General features: G+C 44.0%; 1 protein-coding gene across 1 annotated transcript; it reads right to left on the bottom strand.

Annotated features, from left to right (window-relative positions):
* Positions 1–1,698: 1,698 nt before the first annotated feature.
* Positions 1,699–13,134, bottom strand: LOC116206004. Its single transcript, XM_031538730.1, has 10 exons — positions 13,021–13,134; positions 12,587–12,637; positions 9,020–9,372; positions 8,246–8,764; positions 6,737–7,934; positions 6,262–6,615; positions 5,801–6,116; positions 2,512–5,165; positions 2,264–2,430; positions 1,699–2,126 (listed from the first exon to the last, which is right to left on the bottom strand). The coding sequence occupies exons 1-10, from the start codon at positions 13,132–13,134 to the stop codon at positions 1,886–1,888; spliced, it is 5,967 nt and encodes a 1,988-aa protein (XP_031394590.1). The 3' UTR covers positions 1,699–1,885.
* Positions 13,135–25,773: the final 12,639 nt, after the last annotated feature.

The following is a 25,773-nucleotide window of genomic DNA, read 5'->3' as shown; positions in this document are numbered from 1 at the left end:
TCGCTCTCGAGGTATTCTTGGATTGTCAGAAAAGAGCTATATCGAAAAGATTCTCGAAAGATTTGGCATGAAAGACTACAAGCCAATAGACACCTGTGTTAATAAAGCAGACAAGTTCAATCTCAATTAGTGCCCTAAGAATGAGTTAGAATGGAATGAGATGCATTAGATTTCTTATGCGTATGCAGTAAGGAGTCTGATGTATGTGCAAGTGTGTACGCATCTTAATATTGCGTACATAGTTGGAATGTTGGGGAGGTACCTGAGTGATCCCGGTATGGATCATTGAAAGCAGCCAAACGGGTTATGTAGTACCTGCAGAGAACAAAACATTTTATGCTCACTTATAGGAAATCAGATCAGCTGGAGATCATCAGGTATTCTGATTCTGATTTTGTCGGATGCTAAGATAGTCGAAGATCCATGTCTAGCTATGTTTATTTGCTGGTTGAAGGAGCCATCTCTTGAAAAAGCGTCAAGTAGACAATTACAACCACTTCTACTATGGAGGCATAATTCATAGCCTGCTATGAGGTATCCAACCATGGAATATGGCTGTGAAATTTCGTCACTGGGCTGCAAATTGTAGACAACATCGAAAGACCATTGAAGTTATTTTGTAACAATAATTCATGAGTCTTATATTCCAACAACAACAGGAGCTCGTCGAAGTCTAAGCATATAGACATTAAGTTCCTAGTTGTTATAGAAAGGATTCAAAGTGATCAGTTATTTATCGAGCACATCAGTACAACCTCCGTGATTGCGGATCCACTTACTAAAAGTTTACCACCCTTGGTCTTTCATTAGCATGTTGCTTATATGGGTATTGTGTCATTTGAGGATAGTGTAGTTTAGTGGGAGGTTGTACTACAGGTGTTGCTTTTGTTGTACTAGTACATTGTGGATATTTCCTACAGTATATAGTTTGTGATTCAGTTCCCTCTGAATTAAGTTTTTTTTTTCCCTCTTATCTCGCTAAGGAATACATTTGGACCAATTGGAAATAGGCATGTTCGGATCACATTGCATGTAATTTCCATGTTGTGCAACCATACTCTATGTCGTTGAATGTATTGATACTTGTGATCATTGATGGGTCTAGTCACGATATGAGTGACGAAGATCGCTTTGGTCCTGTGTTGATATGTTTGATGGACCATATTGTTTGAGATGTTTGGTGTGGATAGCAATTATGAGCACATAAAGTAAGTTTGTGATACATAACCTTTCGGAGATATATATGTTTGCCTAGGTGGGAGATTGTTGAACTTTGTTCGATAATATGGTCCCAGCATATATATATTAGTTGGTCATGTATCACGTTCTATCCTATTAATTGGCCCAATTAAGTGATCGATCAAGTTTTAAAATTATGGGGCTATAGACATATTCTTGGAGTATGAGATTTAATGTGCAAATACGTGTTTTCTAATTCCATGATGGGCGGAATTATGTATTACACTAATCTCGAACGCTTAAACGCAATTTAATGGTTATGATCTCCAAGTCGCACGTTACATGTAATACACGTGTTAAATCTCAAATCCCATCGTTAGAGACTTAAGACACCTTATCCTTCATCCAATTTCCCTCCTTAATGGAAATTGTCTCTTAACAAAAACCATTGTGCTCAGTACAGCCAGAGAGAAGGGAAATAGGAAAGGTGGTGTCGATCTCGTAGACTCGGAAGCCCAATAACCCAACATTCAACTTCGATTGCCAAACAATGGAATCAAGTACTGCATTTAAATTGATTGTGTTCTTGACCAGATGACATCGGCATGTAATATTCTCGTTCTTTCACACAGTACGCGGATTCACATATATACAATCAACAAAAGGGCACGTGGAGGTATTTGCTGAAACCTGAGGCCATTCCTAGTTACTTCCGACCTCTTTTACTCTTCTTTTTCTTCGCTTTCGATTTGTTGTTTCCCTGATTTTTGTTTTCAGCTCCCTGGCTTGTAGCAGTCGAAGCATGTGAATCCTCAGGGTTAACCTCGGCATCACTACTTCTCTCTCGGAACATATGATACAAGAAATGCTCCAACATGGGCCTTCGCAATTGCAACCTCCTGGATATCTCCACAATCCCAGAAATCTTATCTTCAAGCTTCCGATCACTGAGACAAAGGCGAGAAATACATGCTTCATGTCGAGAAAATAAATGTTTAAAAAGAGATAGTGAAGTGAAATCATTCTTAGGCTCACGAGGCTTTTCATGATCTTGTTGTACGTAGTAGGACTCGAGCACACTCACCTGAAACTTAAGGCAGCATGGAGCTGTCTAAGATCATCGAGCATCCCCAAAAGGTTCTGCCTAAATGTGTTTGGTAAGGCTTCTTCCCCCAAAAAATTTCCCTTAGCTTCCCAGATGTGTTCATTAAGAGCAAGATGAAATGCAGACAAACACTCATCGAAGTCAACCTGCAAATTATAACAATCAAGGAATTACTACAGTGTTTCTGTAAAATGTCGAAACAGAATGTAACAAATCCGGGATACTACCTTAAGTGCCTTTGCGGAGGAGACAATCCCTGGCTGATCTTCAACCTTGCCAACAGATTCAAGCATATCTACGACCTTCCACAGCTCCATCACAGTTTTGATATTTTCACTGGGGCTTTCTCCGATTGAAGATGTTTCCGCAACAATATCAGATGAAACCCCCATCACCGAATTTTCGCCAAGATCATTGCTGCTCAAGGGGCGAACATTGGAGGAGGAATTCTCAGCTCCATCCTTTAAAGCGTCTCCCTGATGTTTCCGGGCCTTGGCAATGTCAGGAAAGAGAAACCTCAGTACATCCTCGCTTGTCCTATATTTAGAAATTTCAACATACAAAGCACCTCCTGGTACTAGATTTGAAAAATCTCTCCCCCAACTTATGACTACGAGAGGATTATGGACCCTTCTAAATGCTTCTGCTATTGCAGGAACAGTAACCTCGAGCACATTCCCATGCTTGAATGCTCTCCAAAGGGGATTGAAAAATTCGCGAGGAAGGTAATCTGATATATAACTTGTGCTAAGCAACTCACGGAGCAAATCCCAACACACAGAAAAATTTATGTGCAGAAGTGACAGCAACATAAACAGCTTTAAGACCAAAAGTCGATGGTATTGTTCCCACTTAGTCACTCCTGAGTTTACTATCCATTTCACGGTGTCGGAGATATTACGTAGAAGAAGTTGAACCGCATAAGGAATAAACTCAAGAATGAGCTTGAAAGGTTCTACTGGGTGTGGAACTGAATTAGGAGGCACCATTCTGTCCCCTTCATGGAACATGAGCCATTCGACAAAACCTGACTCAGTAGTAAACATATACGGGCGAAAACTGGATGAGAGAATAAGAAGCCACTCGAGAAGGTATAAGAAGCAGGAAGGCGAGATGTAGTCGACTTCTTTTCTCCAATTAGCGTTGAAAGTTTCTGCTAGGGCTACGTGAAATTTCTGGACGGCAGAAACTTCTAAGAAAACGTTGCGAGAACTTCCCCGTCCTTCCTCTCGATGGAGACAATCAAAGAGTATTTTCCAAGGAGTATTCTTCTGAAAGCACTCTAAGACTTTCAAATATGAAGGACTATCGAGCTTACCCGACCCAAGAATGATCATTGTGATACGGCCGATCTGCCCGTAAGAGAGCTTCTTCTTTGGGTCAAGAAGTTGAAATGCCTGTCTTAGCAAACGAGAAGAAGCCTTGCTTCCTCTAAGAGAGACTTTGTTTGCTCTCAAGGAACTCCTCCAATCTAGAGGAAAGACACAGGATAAGTACCTCGATGTCGAATCTTGGATGAAATTCCACAATACCTGCTTGTCAGATTGATGACAAATCAAAGATTTCGACGTTAAGAGGAACTCTGCTACTTCGTAGATATGTATTAGTATCCTGCACTGAGAAAACTCAGGTTTTGAAATCCCAACTGATGACCTTAACTTGTAAAGGGCATCAAGACAGTGCAACACTTCGATGCTTACAGAAACTAGCTCCGAGCCCCAGTACTTTTTAGCAGCAATGACAAAATGTCGAAGCTCCAATGGGACCAACTTCCCATTTCTCCTAAAGGACCCGTCCCCAATGTCTCTTGCCCACTCAACTTCAGGATTGAGGAGAAGACAAATCGGTTCTGCTTTGGAATTGTAGAGCTTTAAGACACCTAGGTAATTCAAACAGAACTCCACATAAGACCTGTACTCATTTGCTTCCTGCTTCTCAAGACACTGGACGTTATCAATAATGCAAATGATCTCATCCCTCCAGAGACTCCAAAAGTAGAACATTGCTTCCACAGAAACGCGATTCCACAAAATTTGTTTCTCTGAGTAATCCTTAAAATCAGGAACCAAATTGTCTTCACAACAAAACAGAGAGACATCTGATTTTAAATGCACGTCCAGAATCTTCCAAGAGCACAATATTTCGCCGGTGATGTTCTTGTTTCTGCTGGAACCACTCAACAGGTCCCCCAATTCAGGCAAACTAATAACTTCGTCAAGCAAGATTGTCGACTGAATCTGTGCATAATGGTAGAAGGGCTCAGACACAAGAATCGCATAAGATTTAGCTATCCTGAGGAGGTGCTCTTTGCCTTCAAACTTCTTCAGGGGCCATCCCCTGCTTCCCGGTGTCCCCCAGAGAGAAGAGTACAATACGTACCAAAGGATAGACATAGCTGCCTCCTTAAAGTGTCCACCTTTACCGAGCAAGCGTGCCTCAAGAAGGATGTCACCTTTTAGCTTTGCCACATTAGCTGCCTCTAAGAAGTTTCCAAACTCTTCCTCCATAGACAGAAGCTCCTCAAGGCAGTTCAAACTCCTCAGAAAGCTCCGCATTGCCTCCACAAATGGAAAAACCTTAACGAATCTCATCATCATTTTGAAGTCCTTCTGTTCATAATAGTGATGTGCACAAGTCTCCAGGAAGTCCTGCTCGATTTTAACAATATCCGGTTTAGATGTTTTGGCTCCTTCTTTCCAGCTTTGTATATACGACAAGCCCAACTCGAAGAGATTTCCTTGAGCACAAGCAGACAAGCACTGGGAGAAAAAGTTTCCCTTTGAGTACACATCTGCTGCCTGACTGCAGCAGCCAGCAAGGAGGAAACATTCTCCGGCTCTTTCCAGACTGGATTCTCCACACTTCTCTAAGTAAATCCTTCCTGCAGGGTCGACAGTTAGTGTCAAATTTTGACCAACCAAGCAGTGGAAAGGAAATGAAATCTAATCTAATGATCTATTCAAACAGCTGCAAGCAATAGTTATATAGAGAGGGTAGTTAGTTGAGGATTCAATAGAAAAGTTTCTTGTTACCAATTCGAGGCAGAAGCTCTTCGCACAGCCATCAATCCAAACAATTTAATCCCTAATCATATTCGCAGGTCTCAGGCAGCTTCATACGCAGGATAAGTACAATAAAGACTGTAATACAAACAAGAAGGAGGGTACCAAGCCGAAAGCTGCTCAGTTAAAATTTCCTATTGGTGACCCTTTGCTCTAGATCTGAATTATGTTGGAACTAGGCTGGAGCCCATGCATTGCTTGGAACAAAGTGAAGATATAAAGCTTTTTAAAAGTAATCAAGTTCACTCAATATGCTAAATTATCCATAGAGAAAACAAACATAAAAGTAGATAACCTAATCTAGGTAGAAAACAAAAAATCTACTTTCATTCAGACAGTAAGTTCGAGCAACAGAATATACTATGAGTTGGACCAACAGAATATACTAAAATATAAATATAAGTACATATATAGATATACAAGACAAGAAACTAGGAACATTGCATCATCTTACCTGCCCTTTCATACTCTTTCAATTCGTAGAAACACTCAGCGGCAAATTCCGCCATTCCTATAGACTCGAAAAGTGTCCCTGCTCTCTCGTAATCCTTCAGAGCAAGGAAACACTGGGCAGCACGTTCATTCTTTCCAATGGACTCATACATCTCCCCCGCCTGTCTCCGGAAGTGAGAAGCCTCCTCGGGATTTGAGATGCTCATTTGATCTGCTGCAGCATTTAGCCCTGCGGCCTTTGCAAATTTCTCTCCCAGTGCAAATTGCGCTCGTTCGAAGCACATTGCTGCCATCTCATAGTTGTTCTCATCCAAGAGCTGAACAAAGGCAGGAAAAAAAGGTCACTTTCATATTTTGTTCCCATTTGATAAAAACTTTGCTTCAATCATGAAGGAAGAAAAGATGAAGGAAGAAAAGCAAGTGGAGATCTCAATAATGATGATAATTATAGAGAGACGGCACCTTCCAACCCTGTGACTTCCATTGCTCAGGAGTGCTTGCAACCTTCATCTCTTCTGCAAGAGAATTGTCTAACTTCCTCACTTGGATGAGGCAGAGCTTTCTCCAGTAATCAAACATGGGTTTCGAAAATTCCATGTTGCTCTCAACGATCCACAGCCTTTGCCTTGTTCGAGTGATGGCAACGTATAATTGTTTGAGTTCAGAGCACAAGATATTGTGCTTTGCTAAGTCGAAGTTCGGGAATCCTCTGGGAAAGCTGTTATCTAGTAAATTTTGTTCCTTCAAGTACTCGTATATGACCCTCCATTGATTCTTCATTGGCGACGAACCAAAAAAGTTGTACAAGAGCACGTCCTATAGTAAAAATTCAAGAAGGTTCAAGTAAATATCATCAATCCTTTTTAAAATAAATTATTGTACAAATAGCAATAATCAGGAGAGAAGGGAACATAAAAACAAGCCATAAATCCCAAACCTGAAACTCTAAGCCTTTGCACTCCACCACAGTTAAAATGAGGGCTTGCTTCCCCACATAGTTCAACACTTCATGTCGAGCACAATCATCCCGAACTAATATGACTTGCTCCGCTCCAAAACCGACTACATTCACTCCCACACTAAGGCTATTTCCAAAGATTGATATGATTGCATTCTCTTCATTTCCCGATTCGAGGAAAATTGGGGCTTCCCCACATATCCGACTTACTTCAGGGCTGAGAATGTCAATCAATAATGGAAAATAATGACTGAGAAGGTTGATGACACTCTGTGCTAGCTTGAGAATGGCTGCATGGGTCCGAAAATTCTGAGACAGGTGAAAAACCTTGGAGATTCTGCCTCTATGCAAATTTTGCCGAACCTCATCTCCCAATCCATGCAAGAATTCCTTGTAGAACAAGAATCTGATATCCTCGAATCTGAAATCTATTCCCCTTGCAATAGTTTGAGCAGTGTCACCAGAGAAAACAAAGCCCTCCTCGACATTACTTGAAACATACTTAAATAGTGCAATCTGTCCCATAGTAAGATCTTGAACTTCATCTATATAAACAAATTCCATCCTATCACCCTTCCATTTTTCATGTCGGAGACGAGAGTGGAGATCATTGACAAGATCAGAGAGATCAAACTCACCATTCATTGCTTTCATCTTCTCATAGTCCTGGAAAATATCATACACTTTCTCACGTTCATCAGCTGTTAGAGTCGAGGCACGACCTTCCGAAAGTAAAACATAGTCCTCCCGACTGATCCTGCCATTAGGAGAATCTGCAACTCGTATACCACCTTTGATATGAGATATAATCTCAGTAAATACTCTTGAAGGGTCGAGCTTCCTCATGAGTGTCTCATTGAAATGGGGCAAATATGTTGCACAGAACTTCTCAAAATTTACCTCCTTTGCTCTCACATAAGTTTGCAAGGCAAGAGATCTTACAGGCCCGACTTTGCCCCTGCAAATTTCCCTTAAATCGGGGAACCTCTCAAAGTACGAAACACCAATGGTTCCATTAAGCATCATCAGAAACTTTTGGAAAGTAATGATGAGCGGATACGACTTGGGAGGTATATCAAAAAAAGAGTCTGGAATGTCCTTGAACTGGTCTGTGCTGTCTATAAAATCAATATCACCTGAAGGGCTTTCAGGCAAAATATTCTTTCCATATGCAAAGCTGCATAGATAGAAAAGCAGCAATTGAAAATGAGGAAAAATGCATTGCAAACATAAGTGTCATAAGTAGATTGCAATCAAGAGAAGGTATTGGCGTAGATGGACTATAATACTTGCTTGCTGCAACGTACGTAATACTTGCTTGCTGCAACCCAATTCTTTTTATATAAACCTGACACTTTCAATGGGTGCTTTATCAAATTGAGATATTTATTAAATGTTCAGTTTTCTCAGCTTCCTCACTTCATGTTTTATATATTGCCAACTCACAGTATACTAGCCAAACTAAAAGCACCACTCTACTTTACCTACCTCTTCAATTGAGAGATGTGTCGTCTGACAGCAAAACAGAGTTTGGGACTGACGGTAACAAAAAGCTGATGCAACACATCTGTGTTAGGATCTTCATCCCTCACCTCAGTGTTTGCTCTGTCGCTGAAACCTCCATCGCCGTCTCTATCTAAAGCCATCTGGTAAAGCTGCTCTTTCTTAAACAACTTCATTGTTAGAATAGTGGTCTTCCCGGTGCCAGAACGTCCAAGTATGAAAGTGCTTCGGGGGGAGTTGATGATCTCCCTTTCTTCATTTGTCACTTCAAATGGGAGTTCCACTTCTTTCCCATCTTTGTTGGATAGCAAGTGGTTCACAATGTCTGAGGACAGTGGGTAAAACTTCATCAGGAGTAAACTGTCATTCACCTTTGAATTCTCTGTATATGAGCAAGAATCCGAGAGATTGTCCAAATCATGACCTTCCTGTTTTTCAGTAGAAGAATTTCTGTTGCGAAGAAAATTGAAAGGTGCTTGCCAAGACTTTGGAACTTCCAGGTCCCTGTGATGGGAAAGTAAAGTCAGGTGGCATGAATGCTGAAATTAAGAAAAGAATGCCGTTTCGAATAAGACTATGAAAACTTGTCTATGTTTTACTGGAAGTATAGAAGAGAAAGGAACTTAAGCACAATTTTATACTTCAGTAAACCTTTGTGCCAGTGAAACCAAGCTTATGTCAATTTCAACTAAACTTGTGGAATTCAAAATGCTGATTTATCATTTATGATCCAATAAAGTGGAAAATATTGCTGATTACCCATCAAGAGATTTCTCCTTGCAACGATCGATATACTCATTGCAGTACGTTTCATAAATGCCATCAAGGCGTTTGACCATCTTCGGGATATCTTCTAACGGCAATACGTCCCAAACCTTCAAGACTTGAACATAATTGAAGTCCTTTTCTATGTCAACCGTGCACAGAACATAGAGACTCTCAACTTTAAATTGTTTCACAATCTGTAGGGAGTTCATGCAGATCTTGTTCACGTCTCTCCTCTTAGGTCTCCATCCATTAGAGAGCTTCAACAGAAGGTTTATCACCAACAGCTTCATCTGGCGTGAAATCAACTTTCGGAAAGACTGACGAAAGTTCTCGCTGAAAATGACCTGAAAATGCAACAAAAAGAACATCATTAAATTTTTCTCATTCAACCAGTAGCTGAACACATCAGAACTGGATAAGACCGGGCAGTAAAACAACCATTAAGAATAAGAACCAGCTGAACTACACGGTCTAGTCTAGTTCAATGTCCAATCCAGTTCGATGTAGCATGGATATCCGGGGAAAACTCGCGTGTCTTAACTCAGTGTTCGCCTGATTTCAGGCAACTTGGGTCGAGATATGGGAGTTCTCTTTGGACCACTTCCGGGCAGATCGATCGGTCTTTCGGTTCCTTTAAGGTTTACACATAACCTTGGAGGACCCAAGGGACCGGTTGGCACTAGCTACAGGCCGAGGTGGCTCGTATTGCAAAATGGCCATAACCTTGGGTCTTTAGGCGAAAATATAATCGTGTCATAATCAGTTAAAATTGTAGCGTCACCATGACATAACAATTTAAAATAAACCCATACATCCTTAGCTGAATTAGCACCGCACGCAAACATGTTTCTTTGTCTGTTTAGGCCAGGAAGTTGAGGTGTCGAATAACTCTAGTCCATAATCGGCTAATCACGTAAACACGATGTTTAAAACACAACTTGTCTGCATTAGTCTGTTTTTGTCTGTTTCTATTTGTATTTCTCTGATTTTGTTTGTTTATCGCGGGTCGAACCTGATCCTTTAGGTTACGGTTCACATGGGGTCCAACGCCCTAACAATCGATCACGGGGTCCAACGCCCCCATACCCCGAGTGCGTATCTTAATTTCATTTATGATTTTCCCAAACCTCACGGTGAGCACGAGTGGAACAATGCCCAAACGCTAACCGATCGGAATCTAGTAGTTGTAATTTGTGTTTTTACTTATTTGAGATAATAGTGTAATGATTTATTTTGTACATTTATTCATGTAAAAATCCCGGTCGGAGAATGAACGGTCCGAGTGTTGAATCGGCCGAGTTGGTCGACCTACCTAAGGACGAGTAAACCCAATGAGTAAACCCAACGCTTCGCGGTTTCGGTTCGCGTGGGATGTCGACCATCACAGTTTGATGAACCGTTATGCGAGGATAGTGAACTGATTCCTCGATGTACGGGCTTACTCATTTCTCAAGTTCTTAGTCCGAATCGATTATTTTCTTCGAATTACGGTGTCAAAACGAGCTAGATAAACAAAACTTAAATCAAGTGGGAAATAAGAAAAAACAGCAAGCCCTAAACAAACTAGAGTACCAAGCCGTGTTCGTAAACAGGTAGTGGCGACTTCTTCTCACGCGTGTTCATCATGCGTCTTCACGGGAAAGTGGATACTCCTAAGCCGTGCGATAGCGCACGCATGCGGGGCCCGAAGAGATGCAAATTCGGATCTGCACAGCTTGGCGACTCCACTGAGGACACTTAGAGGGTTCGAGCTCGATTCCGCTTGTCTGTTTGCTTGTTTATTTATTTACTGCTTTCATTTATTTACTGCTCATTTACTTCCAGTACCTTTATTTTCCGCACCATGCATCGCATATTATCCTAGTTTTAGGCCCCTATGGGTCGTATCCCACGACCGGTACTAGGAGCATAGGTTAGATAAGTGTTCCGAGTAAGGGAATGACATTCGGCTGGGTCGACGACACAACCCTCAAAGATCTCCGCTCGATTTCAAGGTATTCACGTCCTTGAATCGGGGACCCCCATCCTTAGATAGCACGGTCCCTATAGATCCAAACTCTGCATCGTGTTATGCCTTAATGCCAGCCTCCAACCCGGCTTCAGCAATATTCCTTGGAGTCGGACTGCACGCCACTTGAATCTTTTTCCGTTTCGAGAGACATGTACATGTATATTGTAATTTTGAATTAAGCCGTGGGCATTTACATTTCCGCACACAAGCATCATGTATTCTTCAAAATTAGAGTGTCGTTTGCATTGACGAGTCCTAAGTCGATTTTTCGTCATCTTAGTAAGGGATGTCACGCTCACCCTCGTACCCGCGCCTCAATCGCGTCATGCTAGCGTTAGACGACACCTGCATCTGAACCAATTGGCATGCAGACAATCACGACCGCGTCACCGCCTTCCTCGGAGACGTCCCTCTACTGGCCATTGACTGGACAAACTGAAACTTCCTGAAAATCGTGACATTCTGAGATCCAGTCCACGCAGTCCTTGACATCGAAGGCACCGAACCCACGCCAACCATTGAATAATATCAGACCCTCATCCATTGACACATGAGAGTCCTACTGAGCGACAAACAGAGGTTGGCACACCTACCAGACATCCTCCTTTTCGAGTCGGTCACTCCGGTCGGCTTACCAGCACTAGGGTCGAGAGAAACCTTCTGCATCGAGAGATAGTCGAGAATGACGAGGAACTCACTGACCAGCGTCAACTTCGAAGAAACTTGCACGAGCCCATACCAAGTTGTAGAGGCGCAACCAAGAGCTGTCTTGAACGAAAGCTGCTTTGGAGAGGTCTAGGAAGAAGACTTGCGGAGGTTCACATACATCATAGGATAGATACCTCCACGAGGTCTCAGCCTAGAACCGGTGCTTCCCAAAGCAGCGTAGGCTCGCGCCCTGAGTGCGTTGGAAAATCAACTTAGGACTTCAATTTCAAAACCGGCATTGTACTTTGAAACTTCCTAGTCAATGTGAATGACCGCATTAGTATTTTCAAAATTCATGCATTGCATGTATTCTCTTTATTTATTATTTTGCAGTTACCACGCATTCCCGCATGATAGGCGAGTCGTGTCAAATTTCGCCGGTAGACAATTTGCAGTCTTCACCATTCCTCTACGCCTCCACGTGTCCTGAAAAGTTTCTTGGCATTTCCCATGCACGTCTCTAAGTGTAACAGAGCGCGTCACTAGACGTCGTGCGAGCACATCTCTCCTTGCCTGTACCGCATCCTCAGCATACGTCTCTCGGTGCGCTCGCACGACGCCTATCAGGCCAGCTTACTCCCCATCGCTCTTGCATTAAAACTGCAGACAGTTCTTCTTGCTCTTTCATTGTTTTTCTTTTCCCATTGCAAGAAGTACCCAACAAGAAGGCAGCCTGAATATCGAACGTCTAGGATCAGGACAGCAAAACCTTCTCGGCTAGCCCCCGAAATTTCGATAATGAGGCCCGACCCTCCCTCCACAAAGATCGCACGCAACTGCTTCGACAAACGGAACATAGCCCAACCCACCCTCCACAGAAGCGACTAGCACAAACACACCTCAGACCGAGGAATGAAGCCCGCCCACTCTCCGCTGTTGCTGCCAACTTGCTGCCAGGGCAACGCAAACACACTCTTTCATAAACTCTCATTTTATCTTGTTTCATTTCATTGCATTCTCAAATAGGCTCCCGCCAAAATAAACCCTTCGAAGAGGGACATTAAGACAATCCCAATGACGCCCTATTGGTTTTGTTGGGCCTGTTCGACTCGCTCGTCACTGTGGGACCCGGCTCCTCGAGCCTTCCCTAGGACGGTTGCGTTTACTTACCTGCGCCTGGGGAAAGTACACCTATGCAGCCCCCAGTCACGGTCTAATTGCTTTAGGGTGGTAATGACCGAGCTCCCGGAATTGATTGTCCCTCACGCGCGACACCCCATGGGTCGCGCGCTGGACGAGGGGATTTCCCATGGGTCCATTCTATATTTCTTACCGCATATTTCACCACATAATCGCCTAATGCATCATCTTCTTTATCATCCTTCACAGGGATGCGCCGGTCACAGATGAAGAGTGGTGCACGGGTCACGCCTCTTCGAGAACTCATCTCAGGCCTCCGTCCTTATACTTCGATGGGAAGGAGCTCGACGCGAGGTACCCCCTACGAAGCCGAAGATGAAGGCAGTATAGCAAACAATGTAGCACTAACGCAGCAGTCTCCCTCAAAGGTGAATGATGCCTCGGGGCAAATCAGACATTCACCTCAATAAAGGCCCACTAATGGCCATCAGGTGATGATGAGCCATCGGGGTCACACACGTCCATCGACTTTAACAGTCCGCGTCTCAAGAAGATACCCGTTACGGGAGCGGCAAGGCGCAGTTGGGTACGAAGGTCGTGCAAGACACCCGCCACCGGTGACAGTTGCATACACCGGGGCATCCCCGTCCATTACTATTGCCGGGGTAACCGTGGTCATCCAATCCCTAGGGCATAATTTTGTATTTTTCTCTTTTTAGACAATAGAGGAAAATCACTTGTGAAGTTTGCAAGAGAGAAGAAACAACTGATTCGACTTCCGAATGTACAAGAACTAGAATTCCAAAAAAGCTGGCCCTCATAATGTAGGGCTAGGACAACATAACGCAATAAGTCTCCATGAGGCAAAGCGCATCAAAGCAACATCGACAACCTCAAGAAGGAAAAAATGAGAAGAAGCGGGAAAATCCCGCCAATCAAGGAAAACAAAGTAGCGCCATGACTCATCAAGCACACCGGCGGCGCCAATAAAAAATCAAGAAACCCCGTAAAAAGGGGGCGACAAACGCAATTCCTCGATGGAGACAGCACGGTTCTAATTTGGAAGTCGGATTCCGCAAACCCTTCGTCCTTTGCGAACTCGAGAGAAAAAGAATCGAGCTCGCTACGTCGAAAACCCCTTTGGGGCGACCTAGGAAAAAACTAGGGCATAAGAGAGGCACGATTGAAAATCCCGAGGTGGGTGGTCATGGCAAAATGAGAGCTAATCCCCTTTAGGTTGAGAGGTGATGCTGAAATCCCGAGGTGGGCGACCGTAGCAAAAGGAGAGCAAAATAAGAGATAAATAAATCAAAATGTCACCCTAGGCCGCCACACATTGTGCGGACTAGGGTTTCCCCATGGGAAACGATCAGTTTGTCTACTCCAACACGATCCTCAATCGGCTCTCTTACACTATTCAACTGTCCAAAGCAAAGTCTCCCTCACATACAGTAGGCAACCAAGCATACCATCCAAGCAGTTTGAAATAGCCTACGTAACAAAAAGACATAGGAGAAAATGGGTACATTTCATTGCAGGTATGAACCCGTGTATTCTTTTAGTTTGGGGTAGCGCGCTCCCTAAGCTTTCTCTTTTCTCTTTGTTATTGCATAACTCCAAATGGGTCACAACCATCCTCCAATCGGCTACTATAGAGCTCAAAATCCCAAACATTCATCTCCAGAGTCCAGTCATAACAATCTGGAAATGATTAGAATGAGATCTGACCAAATTTAGACAGAAATCTCCTAGCGAGTTACGAACGCAGTTGCCCTCTGGAACCTCGATGAGAAGGGTTTAAAGCGGGCAAGCATGTCGAACAACCGATAGAGTTGCTAGGGCATCATTGAGGACGTCTCGATATGATCGTACACGGCCAACGGGAGCTCTTGGGAGGCCTCGTACCAAGGCCTTTGAAAATGGGACTCTACTCGCACGATCAAAAAAAACTCTTCACGGGTCGCTCATGCTACCCGAGAATGAATGACCTTGCGCCGCATGACGTTATTTTCACAGCTTTTGTGCCTATACATCGTAATAACTCACCAATCATTTATTGATGATATTAGGACCACAAGTACCTCGTCTCAGGCAAGCACCAGCGAGAACTATGGCAAGCACAAGCAACCGCTATAACAACGAGGCCGGTTTCCGACAAATCTTAAACTAACTGCCCTAGCGGCAAGGCCAACTCCTGGCAGAACAACAAGCAACCGTCCTAGTGGCGAGACCGGGGCATACCCAGCAAGCAATCGCCTTAGCGGCGAGACCGGTTTCCAGCAAGAGCAACGGGCAATCGATCCAGTGGCAAGGTCGGCTTCCGATAGATCAATACACAAACGCCCCAGCATTGTGGCCGGCCTCTAGCAAAGCAATACCAACAAGCAAGTCGCGCAGCTATTTCAACAGCAACGTCGGCTTTTGGCAAGCCAAAACCTCTAGGACAGCATCTGCCCAGTGCACTCACCATGCATACCGTAGCTTACCCAACTAACGGTGGGTTACGTCCACCTCCGAGGGGAATCCACCGTGATTATCATTCCCCTGCAACGAAGCAAGTCACAGTTTGAGAGCCAAGCCAATCCACAGCAGCATCACTTTACGGCCACGGTCAGAAGCAGTCGGGGCATTCTTGATGAACCCTCAAGATTAGCTGGGGCATCCCTACCAAGCTAACGACCGGCCCTAGCCTCATGCAGAATAGGCAGCGGACAACAATCTCTCTCCAGGGTAACCTCGACACGGTCGAACAACTGCACTGCAATCAAGAAATGAGCGGCATAACATTCCGTCCTAGCATTATCTGCAGCATACACAAGCCCAGCGCCAAGCGAACTGTAGCCATTTCTCTAGCGCCCCACGCAATCCCTCCACATTCACACTTTACTTTATGCAACCTGCTTTTCAATTATGCACTTGCTTTTCCATTATGCAATCGCTTTTCAATTATGCAATGCACTTTCAATTATGCAACTGCTTTTCAATTATGCACATGCTTTTCAATTATACACATGCTTTTCAATAATGCAATGCGCTTTTCAATTATGCAATTGCTTTTCAATTATGCAACCGCTTTTCAATTATGCACTGCTTTTCCATTATTCACCCGCTTTTCAATTATGCACCCGCTTTTCGATTATGCATTGCTTTTCAATTATGCACCGCTTTTCAATTATGCACCGGCTTTTTCAATTATGCACCTATTTTTCATTTATAAAATGCACTTTCAATTATTGAAGAATTACTTCGAACTCTAAGAACCCCTTTTGCCCAGAAGGGAAGGATTTAGAAAGCCATGAAGAGAGTATTTCAGAAAGAGTAGTTTATTGTCCGATATGATCTGAAAGATACAAAGAGAGAGCTCGCAATTTATAGGCGAGGCTCATTACATACAAACAAACTAGGAAAGTACGGGAAAATTCCTGAGTGCAAGAAATTTCCTATAATCACGAACTATAATCACGGACTAAATAATTATGTCGACACAAAAAGACAAAAAGATACAGTAACTGCTACAGTGACTTTTCTACAGTAACTGTCGGCAGAATATTATATCATATTATGCCGAAGTAGTTAGGTCATCTCCGCTTTCGTATGAGACGTTGCTGCTGCTGTAATCACTGCCCAATACTCTCTTGTTGACCATCTTTCTCTGCTTGTCATTAATCTTGTTCAGAGCCCAATTTATATCATCAATAGTCAAGTCATCATCCCACCATTCACGAACATGTGATTGTGTCGATAGGACAGGTTGAGGCCAACTATCAGGATCCTGCAAGTTAGCGGTTCCGCTTGGACCTGCTTGGTCACTGGCTTGGGCTGCCTGTTGGGCAGAAGGGCTGGACTATGCCTGAATGATGAAACTTTCTGGGTCAATGTCTAGTTGCATAAGGGCGTCAGGATCAGGAGAATATGGGTCTTGAGAGTCAGGAGGAGGAAGAGGATCAAGGGATTGCTGTTCTTGAGAGATAGTAGGGGGAGGAGGATTCTCTTCATTATATTCCTTCAGGGCCTGCTCAAGAGTAGGCCAAGTGCCCTAATAATCCTCTTGATAGTCCCATTCCATAGGAATGTGGCCTGGTGGTCATATAATCTGTGGACGACCCCATTCTTTTCACAGATAATCCTTTGGAATTCTCTGTATTCATTATCATTGTCAAGGATATCTGTGAGCAGAGTCTTCCAGACCTCTGAAGAGTAGGTCCGTTGGAACTCTGAAGGCTCTCCTTGGGTTTGAGCCTGGGCTCGAGTGCTTCTTCTCCATGGAGGGCCAACATACCACATTTGCTGGAACAGGATAATGACATGTCTGTCCCCTTGTGGATGTGGTCGCACCTTTCTTGCTTCTTCAGTGAAAAGCTCTTCCCATTGCTGAAGAGGCCTGAACCATTCTAGGAATTGGATAAAATGAGTGTCCGAATTCCTAACTCAGTCGGGTAGCTGATCATTTCTTATACCGCAGCATGGCACCTAAAGAACTTGAGCATCTATACTAATTGGATGCTAATAGTATAGTAATGGCATGCATACCAGTAGAATCACATCATCTCTTCAGGGTTTGGCGCGAGTGCGAAGTATCTGAATGGATGGATGTACGGAGAGTGAGGATGCATCCCATAAGGTAGGAGAGCGAGTCCTCCATGATATCGGAATATCCTCCATTGATAATGCCAGAGGAGGTTGCATGCCTCTATCTGAAACCGTTTATTCCGTACTAAGTTATGAACTTCAGGGGGTATGTCTCCCCTTATTCTTCCCGGATTTCTCTAGTGAGGACCTGCGGCTTGATTTTGAGCATGCAGGGTTGTGAACTGCAACCTTGAGAACATACAGATTGCAAGCAAGACCTGCAGAGTCTACCGAGTCAGTGCTTGTTCCTCCCTTGACAAGAAGTCCGCTAGCGTGTTGTGTTTCCCCTTAATGTGTTTGACTTCAAAGTCAAACTTGGAGAACCATTCTGCCCACCTGAGTAGTTGAGGGTGAGGTAGTTGCTTCTACTTGAACGGCAACATCTTGGGGAAGCTAGACATATCCATTTCCACCAGGAATTTGTATCCCACCAGGTGGAACTCAAATTTCTTTATCCCATTCATAACCGCCATGATCTCCTTGAAAGTGGAGTGATAGTGTTGTTTTGACGACTTGAACCTTCCACCCCTGTAGCCACAGATATGGCGCTTGCCATCCAGTTCTTCAAGTAGGACCGCTCCCCAGTATCTGTCACTTGCATCTGTCTGGAGTATCCTCTTTCCCGTAGAGGGAATCTAGAGTATGGGAAGGGATTGCAGTTGAGCTTTAAGCTCCTTAATAGCCTTTGTCTGATTAGGACCCCGTGTAGGGGCGTCCTTTTTCAACATCTTTTCCAGTGGGCGGGTGAGCTTGGCTATCTTTGGAAGAAAATATCTGAGGTAGTTAACTGTGCCAAGAAACTGTTGGACCTGCTTCTTGGTAAGCGACTCCTCAGGGTATTTGGGTACCTCCTAAGCCACATGTGGCTCTGGTTGGTACTGGTCATTGGCAAACTGCATGCCAAGAAAATTGATCTCTCGTTGGCCAATTACCATTTTCTTCTTAGAGAGCATGATTCCACAATCTTGAACAATCTCTGAGAATCGTCGAAGCAAAAGGATATGGGCTTCTTCTGATAGGTTGAACAGAAGGATGTCATCAATGTAAATAAGGGCTTGGTCCATAATAGGAGCAAAGACCCAGCACATACCTTTCTAAAAAAGCGACGGAGCTGTCTTGAGCCCAAAAGGCATGACCTTCCACTAATAATGGGATTTGGGATATAGAACCCAGTTTTGGGCCTGTCTTCTGGATGGATCCCGAGTTGCCAAAAGCCTACCTTCAAATCAAACTTCGAAAACACCTTAGTCTTTGAAAGGCTAGAAAAGAGGGCCGGTTTGTTCGGTAGTGGAAACTTGTCATCTAGTAGAAAGTGGTTGAGGGGCTGGTAGTTGATGACCAGCCGCAGCTTTCCTCTGATTTGCTCGGACCACTTATTGACATAAAAGGTCTCACAAGCCCATGGTGCATCAGAGGGCTCTATGAGATCTTGCGGAAGTAGTTTAGTACATTCAACGGTAGCAAGTTTTTGGTGCTCATGATTCATTCCTGAGTGTCTGGCTTTAGTAGGATTGATGTCTTCGTTCTTCTTGAATGGTAGTTTGACAAAGAACTGCACATTTTTCCATAATTGGTGAGGACATTTCTCGAGGAACTCCGAATGAGAGTTCGCACAAGAATGCTGCTTGAGTTCCTGTACCAGTTCACTAAGGATCTGCTTGACTTCATCTTCCTGCGCCATGAAGAGTCGGGGAGTCTGCACATATGGTTGAAAGTAGTGCTTAAAACGGACTTCTTTTGGCATCATCCTGAGCTTATTGAACTTTGTAATCACATCCCAGCCTACAAAGATGTCCTTCCTGGGCAAGGCCGAACCCAGCACCCTGGTAATTAGATAACATCCAGGGAAGAACAGGATCTTGAGAGGTCGGCTGATGAGGTGAGTGAAGAATACCTCACTGGAGGCAGTGCTAAAATGCTTAGTATGCGGCTTCCAACACTCTTTGAGTAGTACCTTCGGGTTCATGATCGTCTGGGTAGTTCCAGTGTCAAGGAACGCAATAACCTTGATAGGTTTCGCGTATTTGGAGATGTAGAATGAGATTGGAAAATGAGGAACTGAATTCACCAAATTAATCCTTTCAGTTTCCTCTGCTGCCATGTAACAAGTGTCTGAGTCAGACCCTGAAAATCCAGAGTCCGAGTCAGTTAGAACTTCTAGGGTTGCTATAGATGATGGTCCAGCTTCTTCATCCAGAGAGAAAAAGGATTCGACATCATCTTTCTCCAGTGAGATCCATGTGGCATTTTCTTGCTGCAGGACTAGTCTTGCACCTTGCTTCTTGGCCTTTGGACAGTTCTTGGCGAAGTGGCCTGGTCAATTGCAAATATAGCACCTAGAGGATTTGACTTCTTTCCGAACCTGCGCTTCTTCCTCAGGTACTTCCATTTCTTTCCAAAATATCTTCTAGATTTTGCTTTCGACATTTTTCACTTATTATAGTGCTTCTTCTTCTTAGTTGGACAGCTACAGTCTTTGTCCTTTCTTGAGCACTTGATATACAACTCAGGCCGTTTGCAGGCCTTCTCCATTGACTTGTCTCCCTTTAAGACTTCTTTGAAAGCTTGTTTCTTCATGCAGGCATCTTCGAGGGCCACGTGAATCTCCTGCTGGATTTCTCAAACAGTGCAGTCAATAACTCTTTTGCCTCTAGCCTGTAGTAACCTTTCCATTGCTCCTGGCAGTGATACAGGAATAGAGGAGAGGAAAACTTGCTTCAGGGAGATGTCCGCTCCGAGCTCATAAAATAGTCGTACCATGTGCTTGAAGTGTAGGTCCAGATGCTTTCTTTTGTAGGAACAACACTTCCTTTCAAAGAACTTTTTTCGTTTGAGTTCTCTGAGATCACCAAGATGTCCCACAAAATAAACATGCAGGATATGGACTACTTCAGTAAGGCTACTTACGATGAACTGAACCTGTTCTTGGTCTGTCAGTCCAGTCCACCAATTCCGTAAGGTCTCGGTAAACCGAGATACGAAATCTGACATGAGCTTATTTTTGTCGTGAATTGTGAGTGCTCTAGTAGTGAGATAGGCCAAGAACTCCTGGAGCCTGTCTGGCCATTTAGAGTAAGGAATATCGTATAAAGTAAAGACGAGGTTCCCCTTAGTTGGTGCTGCTGGTGCTGCCGCTTGTGGTGGATCCACCATTTCAGATCTGGCGTCGTCCGAATCAACTCCATCTCCCCTTCCCATCATCTTTACTTGGAGATAGGAGTCTTCTGTTTCCCATGAGTCTTTTGACTCATCGGGAGAGGCTTCTGATTCTTCCTCTGATACCGAGTCAGATGTTTCTTCCTGAACCACCACCACCATCTGACTTTCTTCGCATTGCTCCTTAAGAAAGGAGCTCAGAAGATTTTCCTTAGGGAAAACCATAAAGGCTCCCTGAGGATCTTCTTCTTCATCACCTTCCTTCTTCTTCTCTTTTTCTTCTTTTGGAGGCTTAGAGGCAAATGGAATTAATCATGGAGGGGTTTCATACACCTCCTTCCTTTTCTCTTGGTGCTTTCGTGCTGCCTCTGTAACCCGTCTTGCCCTTTCTCTTATTTCCACAAGTGTAGCCTTTTTAGGCTGCTGTTCTTCCTGAGAAGGAGAGAGCAGTGAGAGCCTTGCAGGCTTGCTTTTTTTCTCCAAGTGGTCTCTCCAAAAAGTTGAAGGGGCTTGTGGTCGGGGAGGTTGGCGGTGATGGTGCTGGAGTCCCAGAGAGAGTCGCAATTTGGTTTTTGAGTTTGCGAATCTCTTGCTCTTTTATATCCAGATCAATCTGGAAGTATGAGACAGTAGGAGTGTTCTGGATCTCCTTAAGTCTCTTCGGAAGAGTTCGGAGGAGTGACTGGGTCTCTTGATGGTGCCTGTCAACCTTGCCGTCAGGCTGGCTGACTTTTGCCGTAAGTGAGTCCACCTTAGTCCCAATGGACGAGAGAACACGGTTTTGTGAGACCGTATTTTCAGACTGCCAATTAAGGACAACCTCCCTAGAAGTGACAAATCTGGGTCTCCCTTGCTCATCTCGTGAAGTTGGGTTTGGGACTTTAAAGGCATGAGTATGCCCCCCTTCACCATCAGTAAACTATGCCAGTTGAGGGAACTGTTCATCATAGTTTGGCGAGGATGGACGGAACATGTAGGCGGGAGCTGCTTGTGGAATAGCAGCCAATTCGCCTTTCTGCTCCATCTTGTGGACAAGCCTATCAGAAATAGAGGCTGACACCATATTTGTAAGATAGTCTCGAATTTCTTCGGGATTTTCCCATTTCTGCTTTCTAACCCATTTAAGGATGAGTTTATAACAGGGTAGCACCTTCTTCTTCTTTAGAACGGTCGATAAACCAACATATGCACCTAGATCTGGGTCTGGCCTGGGATCTACTTTCTTCTGGGCCTCCTTAGAACAAAGAGGGCCTTTTCGTTTTTTCCTGTAGCAAACATCACAGTCGCAGACTGCATCACAGTAACAGTGTTTTCCTCCAGGTTCACGGAAGAAATACACTGGCATCCCATTACTCTTAAAAGAGTGAATAGGAGGCATCTGTTTCTGCACCTTCGGGTTATCCCGTACTCCTTCTTCTGCGGGCTGCATCATCATCATCATCTGGAACATGGGAGGAGCGGACGGCTCTAGGTTCTCAACAGGACGGTGGTCAAACGAGATCACGACCTTTCCGTCTGGTCTTTTTCCATACTTGGGCTCAGAGGACTGGATCGGCTGAGCGTTTTGATGGAGACGCTTATAGTTGGAGACCCAGGTCTCTAGGAACAGCTTCACAAGGTCTCCTTTGGAGATCTGTCTGGGAACATGGGCGCAATTGGGTGCGTTCATGGATTCCACAGAAATGATGAGGGCCTCCTCGGACCTTTGGAGTGAAAGATCCAAAGCATGGTTTTAAACTCGGTAGGCCATCTGGTAGTGAAGAGTGGCTGCCACGGAGTCTTAAACCTGTGGAGCTCCAGTGATTTGGAGCTGGACCTTGAGGGTTGTCAAAAGCCGTGGATCTGAAAGAGCCATGTTGAAGTTAGGAAAAAGGGTGACAAAGACTGTCCTCGCATTAAGGGTAGTCTCTATCGTCCCTATAAAGGCATGTTGGTACTCCATAAATCGGGTGTCCAACAAAGCCATGCGAACCACGACGGGCAAGCCCTTCCTGCCATGATAACTAAGGGCAAGTCGGATTGCACCGAAGTGAAGATGAGTGTACCCCTGAGAGATCCATTGTCCTAGAAACTCTAGAGGGATCTGAATAGTCACGAACTGTTCATTAACTGCTGCCTTTTGATTACGCAACTGTTTTTCATCATGCAAGCACTTTTTCCTTATGGAAGCACATTCACTTCATGTAAGCACTCTTATTCATGTCAGGCACTACATCCCGACACATCCAAAGAGGGGAAGAGCGAATGGTCATTGGGGGGGCGCCGAGGCGATCGTTGGGACCAAATAGGGTTCTTCTCAAAATCTTTGGCTGCATCCTCTACTTGAGCACACAGCAAAAGAGGGACAAGCTGTCAGCATTCCGTTTTGGTTCGTTGGCTCTAGAGGAGAAAAATCGTCATTTTGTCACTCATACGAGGGAAATATTTTCGGCTAATTACTTGAGCATTCACGACTTTTGAAAAAGGGGACATTTTCCTAATTTTACGCCAATTTTACACTTTTTCGAAAAAATACTCTACGGGACGTTTTCGGATTTCATGTGCATCAATTTAAATTGTTAGAATCTAGGACAAAACTCAAGGCCGAAAAATATTTTTCTGCACAACATTGATCCTTGAATTTTTCTGTATGCCATGGTGGTCCCGTATCATTTTTTGGGAATCCAATCAAAAAGATGAGAATTTTAAGCCATACGTGTATTAATTCCAATTTTTCAAAATTCGGGGTGATGCTTGCATAATATCAATCCTCAAATTTTTCTGAGCACGACGATGGTCTTGAAATGTTTTTTGGACATCGGATTGAAAATATTGAATTTTGGAAATAATTGAGCAATTACGATTGACCCGCGTTAGAGGTTCGATATCGATTTTTATCGAGATTCGATCTCCGTCAATACAAATTGGAGTTCTCATAGAACTAACTATTTTATGAATTTCTCAATTTCGAAGTTCTCATTCCGAAAAATGTCGACAGATCTTGAGAAATTGAATTTTGATTGGAAGGGCGCCCGTATGAGTAATCTTTGAATTTTTTCGAATCAGCCCGGTTCTTTTGAAATTGTTCCAATCCGGTCCTCGATCGAATTTGTCAAATGTGTATTGTAATTATGAGTGATATACGATTGCGTGCAACCCTACTTTGTCTGTTTGGCTTTAATCAGTTGATAAATATAGGTCAAACACGTTAATTTTAAACAATATGTATGGGGTCGCGTATCGACGATTGTCCTGGGCCCGCGAGGATCCAAGACTACATCGGCCATCATCGATTGAATATTCTTGGTCTTCGGGGACTCGTCTTGGTCTTCGTGTCGCAAGTCGATTCACAAACCCATAGTACCCGGGGCATAGGACAATAATCACTAAAAGAATTTCACATACGGGAAAAGAGACGTATAACCAGGCTAAATACATCACTCGACCTTAAGCAAATGGCATAAATTGACAAATAACTAATAATCGCGTCGATAATTTAAGAACGGGTGATCTCGCCTTTTTTCTAAACAATTTTCACAAAATTAACGAGGCTCGTGGTCCGATGTAGCATGGATATCCGTGAAAAACTCGCGTGTCTTAACTCAGTGTTCGTATGATTTCAGGCAACTTGGGTCGAGATATGGGAGTTCTCTCTGGACCACTTCTGGGCAGATCGACCGGTCTTTCGGTTCCTTTAAGGTTTACACATAACCTTGGAGGACCCAAGGGACCGATTGGCACCGGCTATAGGCCGAGGTGGCCTGTATTGCGTAATCTTGTTTTTCTCAAAATCCGTTACAACACAAGGGCAATATCATATGTTTTTAACTTACCGACAACCCTAGAGTTAGGATAATTGAAATACCTCGAGCCGTGGACAAAGACGGGCAGCCTGTTCAGGTGCAGGTTCATCTGCATTGCCCGCTTTACCCAACCGAAGTGTTTCCATTATCCTAGCGTAGTTCCGGGTACTTAGAGCGGGTTTATCTATAACAAAACGCGAAATTTGACTAATTATCCATCCGACATAATCAAACATGAGTAGTTAGGCAAAAGGGGATAGATTTTGGGTCTTTACGCGAAAATATATTTGTGTCATAATCGGTTAAAGCTGTAGCGTCACCATGACAGAACAATTTAAAATAAACCTATACATCCTTAGCTGAATTAGCACTGCACGCAAACATGTTTCTTTGTCTGTTTAGGCCAGGAAGTTGAGGTGTCGAATAACTCTAGTCCATAATCGACTAATCACGTAAACACGAGGTTTAAAACACAACTTGTTTGTATTAGTCTGCTTTTGTCTGTTTCTATCTGTATTTCTCTGATTTTGTTTGTTTATCGCGGGTCGAGCCCGATCCTTTAGGTTACGGTTCACATGGGGTCCAACGCCCTAACCATCGATCACGAGGTCCAACGCCTCCATACCCCGAGTGCGTATCTTAATTTCATTTATGATTTTCCCAAACCTCACGGTGAGCACGAGTGGAATAATGCCCAAACGCTAACCGACCGGGATCCAGTTGTCGTAATTTGTATTTTTACTTATTTGAGATAACAGTGTAATGATTTATTTTGTACATTTATTCATGTAAAAATCCCGATCGGAGAGTGAACGGTCCGAGTATTGAATCGGCCGAGTCGGTCGACCTACCTAAGGACGAGGAAACCCAACGCTTCGCGGTTTCGGTTCGCGTGGGATGTCGACCATCACAATTCGATGAACCGTTATGCGAGGATAGTGAACTGATTCCTCGATGTACGGGCCTACTCCTTTCTCAAGTTCTTAGTCGGAATCGATTTTTCTTTGAATTACGGTGTCAAAACGAGCGAGATAAACGAAACTTAAATCAAGTGGGAAATAAGAAAAAACAGTAAGCCCTAAACAAACTAGAGTACCAATAGGGCGTGCGGGGATATAGGCCCACACGTAACAGAACCCCTGAATTCGGAACTTCAGGTTCCGCAAGAACATATGCCTTAGAAGTTAGGTGTACCTGTATCCTTAGACCCGGGCAACTCATCGGCCCTCGACTATCGGGTCGTAAACAGGTAGTGGCGACTTCTTCTCACGCGTGTTCGTCACGCGTCTCCACGGGAAGGTGGATACTCCCAAGCCGTGCGATAGCGCACGCATGCGGGGCCCGACAAGATGCAAATTCGGGTCCACACAGCTTGGCGA

Source organism: Punica granatum, chromosome 1 (assembly GCF_007655135.1).
Source record: "Punica granatum isolate Tunisia-2019 chromosome 1, ASM765513v2, whole genome shotgun sequence".
NCBI lineage: Eukaryota > Viridiplantae > Streptophyta > Magnoliopsida > Myrtales > Lythraceae > Punica > Punica granatum.
Note: the sequence above shows the minus strand (reverse complement) of the source record. Positions and strands in the feature narration are given on the sequence as shown.